This window comes from Cajanus cajan, chromosome 8, assembly GCF_000230855.2.
Source record: "Cajanus cajan strain Asha chromosome 8, NIPB_CcT2T_4, whole genome shotgun sequence".
Taxonomy (NCBI): domain Eukaryota; kingdom Viridiplantae; phylum Streptophyta; class Magnoliopsida; order Fabales; family Fabaceae; genus Cajanus; species Cajanus cajan.
Window position 1 is genome coordinate 8,281,639 of NC_138524.1, and position 5,560 is coordinate 8,287,198.

The 5,560-nt window shown below is 27.5% G+C and overlaps 1 protein-coding gene across 1 annotated transcript; it reads right to left on the reverse strand.

Annotated features, from left to right (window-relative positions):
* Positions 1-1,885: 1,885 nt before the first annotated feature.
* Positions 1,886-4,846, reverse strand: LOC109799151 (senescence-specific cysteine protease SAG39). Its single transcript, XM_020359680.3, has 2 exons — positions 4,299-4,846; positions 1,886-3,046 (listed from the first exon to the last, which is right to left on the reverse strand). The coding sequence occupies exons 1-2, from the start codon at positions 4,732-4,734 to the stop codon at positions 2,460-2,462; spliced, it is 1,023 nt and encodes a 340-aa protein (XP_020215269.2). The 5' UTR covers positions 4,735-4,846; the 3' UTR covers positions 1,886-2,459.
* Between the last annotated feature and the right edge of the window lie 714 nt (positions 4,847-5,560).

Consider the following 5,560-nt stretch of genomic DNA (forward strand, 5'->3'; position numbering starts at 1 on the left):
AATTAAAAGAATTCTATAAATTAATGAGAACAAATTAAAAATACTTTTTTTTTGCAAAAATAAAACTCTAAAGCATAAGATATGTTCAAATAATTGTTTAAATTAGATAAAAAAAAAACATTAATATATTTAGCAATGATCATTAGTTTTAGTAGAAAGAACATCAACGATGATGATAATAGCAATGATTATGCATGAAATTTAATAATGCATGAAATGTGTGATGAATGTATATATATATTAAGTCAAAAATCATATTGAAAAAGGGAAATCAGAAGATGATATTATAGTAAATCAAAATTTCAAGACAAGTTTAAAATGGGAGAAACAGATTATGCAACCTACAAAGTGAGTACAAATTAGTTACATCATAGCAAAGTGCAAAAGTGAGCAAGATTCATACCACAGAATTTGAGGCAACAAGATCATACATTATTATTCCAGCATCTGCCAGGGCAAGGCTAACACATAATATAACAACTGGGAGATCACCTGAAACACACACGAATATTATCAACTGCCAGAAACTTGAAGATTTTGCCAGAAGATTTCAATTAAACTGCGTCTCTGCTTCAAAGTTTAAATAGGATCATTCATCACTACTTCTTAGTTCTTATAATTATAAAATCCAAAGGAATATTATTGCATCTCAAACAAGTTCACTAAGAACTAGCTAGACTACCATAAATGACTACCTCTTAATAGAAATGTTTAAGGTGTCCATAAAAAACTGTTAAATTACATTAAAAAAAAATGAGACACACACCACACGTACATGGCCTCGATTAATATAAACCATATATCCTTTGTGTTTGTGTGTACTTGACAGCCTATCAAAGAATACATGAATTATACTGATTGCATGGTAATCGACCATAATAACATGGAACCAATTCTCATCATAAGCAACTAGGCCTGACACAACAGAAGCTCCAACTGACTTCTCTTACCAAAAAACTATAAAAGTAACTTAATAAAGAAAATGCTTTTCATTTAGTCTCAGACAAACAAGCTGCTGCCACCCAAAAAGTGTGGGAAATGAGAATAATCCACCCAGGTACCTGGTTGTGCCACCTTGACAACAAAGTTTGCCCATGAGATTCAATCTCAGGTAGGTGATCAAAGTTTATTCATATACATTGACAATTGAACCACACCAACTACACAAAAATTATGTTAAAGCAAAATACCTCTTCACTTTTACACAAGAGAACAAGCATAGGTTGAAGCAAAGCAATCATTAAATGACAGCTAGATAGTTAAAATAAAAAATCAACTTAGGCTTCCTTTTGCATGTTTTATTATATTTATATTCAACACAATTTTTTTGTCCGCAAATATAAGAAGAATAATTTATGCATATATCCATCTACACTCACAAATAAATATAACGAAAGAGATAATCGTATAGAGAAAAAAAACTTTCTAAATATTTTTTATATCCTATTTGAAATATTTTAAATAAATAACCATGAAAATGAAGGAAAAGAGCAGTTGAAAATGTGATGGTTAAATTTTCTATTTTTTATTTCTTGATTTTGTATGAATAGAAATGTAAAACGTCTAATTAAGTGAAAATATTAAAAATATTAATAATTTGATATTTTGTATTATAAAATTATTTATTTATATTATTAATAATGTAATATATATATATATATATATATATATATTAATTATATTTTAATATATAAATAGATTGACTTATTAAATCTAACAATTTTTTTTTTTGCAAATAAATAAATTTTTTTTAAAAATTTAAACTAGACAATTTTATTAAATAGTTCAAATCAAATTATAAATCTTTGTTTAAAGTTTGATTTATTGTCATTTCTATGTATGACTAGCGTAAATAAAAACATTTTGTGTCTTTAGATATTTTTAAATAAAAAATAAAAATAAATAAATTTAAAAAGTGTGAGAAATTTGAAAAACAAATTTTTAAAAAAAGTGTAGAAAATATATAATAAAAAAAATGTAGAAGATAATTTTTGAAAGTCAAAGAACAAAATAAAAAATATATATACAATAAAAGGAGATATTATCTTTATTAATAATTATCATAAATGTACAATAATTTTAATACATCGTAATAACACACAATCATAAGTTTGAATTTATTCGTTATAAGTTCCTCAATCCTATTAATATTGTGACACCTTGAAAAAAAATTGTACAATTAAAGTGGAACATATTTTTGTTATCCCTTTCCATTTTAAGGAAATATTTTAACGACGCATTTAAGAAAAAAAAAATACTAGGATAATTATTCAAGATTTTAAATAATAAAATATTATGATATTTTTTATTTATAAAAATTACAATAACAGAAGTAAGATTCAAACTTAGAATTTGTATACTTCCCTAACTTCTGGTGACTTGTAATATTACATGCAATTCAAAGAAAAATCAATTGAAGTTTTGATCCACAATAGAAACTAAAACTAAAAGTTTAAAATTTATGCAACGGGGAAAAAAGGTTCTGTTGCTAATCCACACATGCCTTCTTTAGCAGCAACATCTCTTTGTATCCTAAGGTATCCTTGTTCACCCCACGTTGTTCCCCATGAATTCTTGGCCAACCAATACTTAGTTCCATCATCACTTACTCCATAACCCACAATAGTGACACCATGATCAAGTTTAGTGCCACATGATCCACTGAGGACCCCACTTGAATAAAATTGAAAAGTGCTAGAATCAATACCTACACTAACTGGTTGATTAGCAACAGCGAGAAGTAATGCAGTCTCATTGTTGACTGGGACCAACTCGTAATTCCTAATGGTAGCTGCATGTTGTGATGCTGCTGTTGCATTGCATTGTCCATCAACAGCACGATAAGGGTAAGAGGCTTCTGAGGCAATTCCTTTATTTGTCACGATGAATTTGAAGCCTTCTTCGATTGTACCCCCTTCGCAACCATGGTCTGCACCCTTTGTGTCACAATCAACAAGCTCTTGTTCTGATAAATCGATTAATTTGCCTGTGGTTAGCTTGATAATTCCTTCTACGGCTGCCACAACAGTAAATGCCCAACAATCTCCTGAAAGATAAAAAATACCAAGCAAAATTCATTAGATTATACACTAACTAATCAGAATTCATAGTTTACATTTAAGATAATATCATAATTGAAGGTTTAGAGTTTAGGGTTTAGGGTCAACATTTGGATTATATATCTCAACTTATGATTGAATGGTGAAGTGTTGAAAGTTTTTACACTACTAGAATATAGTATATGAGGTCATCTCCGAAAGATATTATTAATTAGAGTATTTTAAGATTAAAGTATATATAATAAGAGTTAATCACATATACACCGCCAGTGTAAAACTTTTTTATACTGACAACCAATCATATCTTTTAATAATGTCATGTCAGTTGCTCATTTAATGAAATAAAAATAAAATAAAATAATTTAAAAGATATGATTAATTGTCAGTGTAAAAAACTTTATACTGACAATGTATGGATGATTAGCTCATATAATAATAGTTTATAAAAAATTTTAATATTAGAATATTTTTACATGAATGATACAGTGTAATAATTGTTCTTATATGAAAACCATCTTAATTAGAGATTTTATTTAATTTTTAACAAAATAAATTTAAAGAAAAAACAAAATATGAGGTCTAGAAAAGGTGTATTAAAAACTTAAGGTTTTTCTATTGAAACAAAAATTAAAGAAAATTTAACATAGAAAAACCAACAAAAAGTGGATTAAGAATCCAAAAAAATTATCTTAAAGAAAAGAATTCAAAAAGAGTTTTATTATTGGAGATATTCTAAAGAGTGCTGAGAACACACTCTTTTAAATATTTTTTTTCATTTATTAAAATTTATTAAAAATTATAAGATTAGATGAGAGAATTAATAAAGAATATGCAAGACCGGTATAAATTTATATTTTTAATAAAATTTAACTAATAGAAGAATATATATTTAAAATAGGGTGTGAAAAATACTAGGATGAGCCTAGTGATTAGAGATTAAAATAAATATATAAATATTTGAGTTTGAGTTTTAGATTCTATACTACTCCTTGAACCTCTATAAAAATATATATAAATATTTTTTATACTCCAATCTTTAAAAAACTTCAGAAATTAATCTAATGGTGGAGATTATTGCACAACTGCCTTTAAGTTAAATTTTTCATTTTCGTGGTTGAAAATATTTCTTACTTAAAAAACCAAGGTGTGTTGGTAGCATGATACGGTAGTAATATATAATATCATTTAATAATTGTTTTATAAGTGCTTGGAAATTTGAAGGAATTATGAAGTTCATACCACAGTTAACGCCTTGAGCCTTGACGGGTGTGACAGCTCCTTTCTGTCTCCAATCCAATGTTTCCGGCACTTGTGTCAGTTGTTCATACCTGAATGTGGATGTAAATTTTTTAGACAACACACGACCCTTGAGTTTATTGGTGGCTTTGAATTCCTCATTCGTGAGATCAGCAAATTGGTTAATACCAAGCTTATGAGATTTGTTTCCTTCATTGTTAAAGGCTTCTATATATTTCACGTTTTGCTCGAATATTTTGTATCTCAACTCTTTCTCAGAATGGTCCTTGTAGACTATTCCGTATTGAGCCATCCATTGTTCGTACCTCTCTTGCATTGAAGCATTTTCGAGATTGCGAGCACTTCCATTGAATGCCCAAAATCCAACAAGGAGAAGGAAAGCCAATATAGGGCAATGGAGAACACTTTTGAAAGTCATGGAAATGACTATAAAGAAAAATTGCTTAGTGCAGTATGAGAAAGCAGATGTGTTGGTCCCTAAGATCGCTTGATGTATATATATACATAGAAATAAAAAATATTCAATTACCACCCTTGCTTAAAGATTTCAACATCTATATTAATGATGTAAAAATTATTTAATAATGGATTGACTTGAATAATAATAATAATATTAACCATGGATTGACTTGAATAATAATATATTAATATTAAATATAATTAATATTGTCATATAGTTGACTTAAATAATTCGTTGATTTAGCAATTATGTTTTTCTTAAAATTTGTTTTTGATCTTACTACTTCTAGAATTATAACACATGTTGAGACCCGTTTTTGTAACTCTATCAATGATGCCTTCCTATGCGAAAAATAAAAACACACATGTATGTCAAACAAAAAGTTAATTTTAGTTTGAATTCGGCTTTTTACCATAATAAATAAATAAAAAATAAAAATTATTGAAATAAATTAAAAAAAATATTTATTAAAATAAATTATTTTGGATACGAAGAGAGAGAAAAACAAGAAAATGTGATTGTATATAATGTTGATGAGTGAATAGAAAACGTTGTAACTATTGACACTTTCTTCATGGTGGCACTAGTACAAAATATGATTTTTACGTCACTGTATTCTTGTTGGAAAATGAAAAATCAGACGTAAAAAAAACGTGGTGACATTTCTGAAATTATGTCCAAGTTTTTTACGTCGGACACCACGAGATCCGACGTAAAAAGTCTAATTTACGTCAGACTACAAGGAGATTCAACGTGGATTTCAAATTTTACATCGGACCTCATG

What these genes read in the sequence shown, in the direction of transcription:
- LOC109799151 (XM_020359680.3), bottom strand. Translation starts at nt 4,734, where the DNA reads ATGACTTTCAAAAGTGTTCTCCATTGCCCTATATTGGCTTTCCTTCTC. An exon ending in GGCTCAAGGCGTTAACTGTG is followed by an intron (nt 3,047 to 4,298) that starts GTATGAACTTCA and finishes TTTATCTTTCAG; the next exon opens with GAGATTGTTGGGCATTTACT.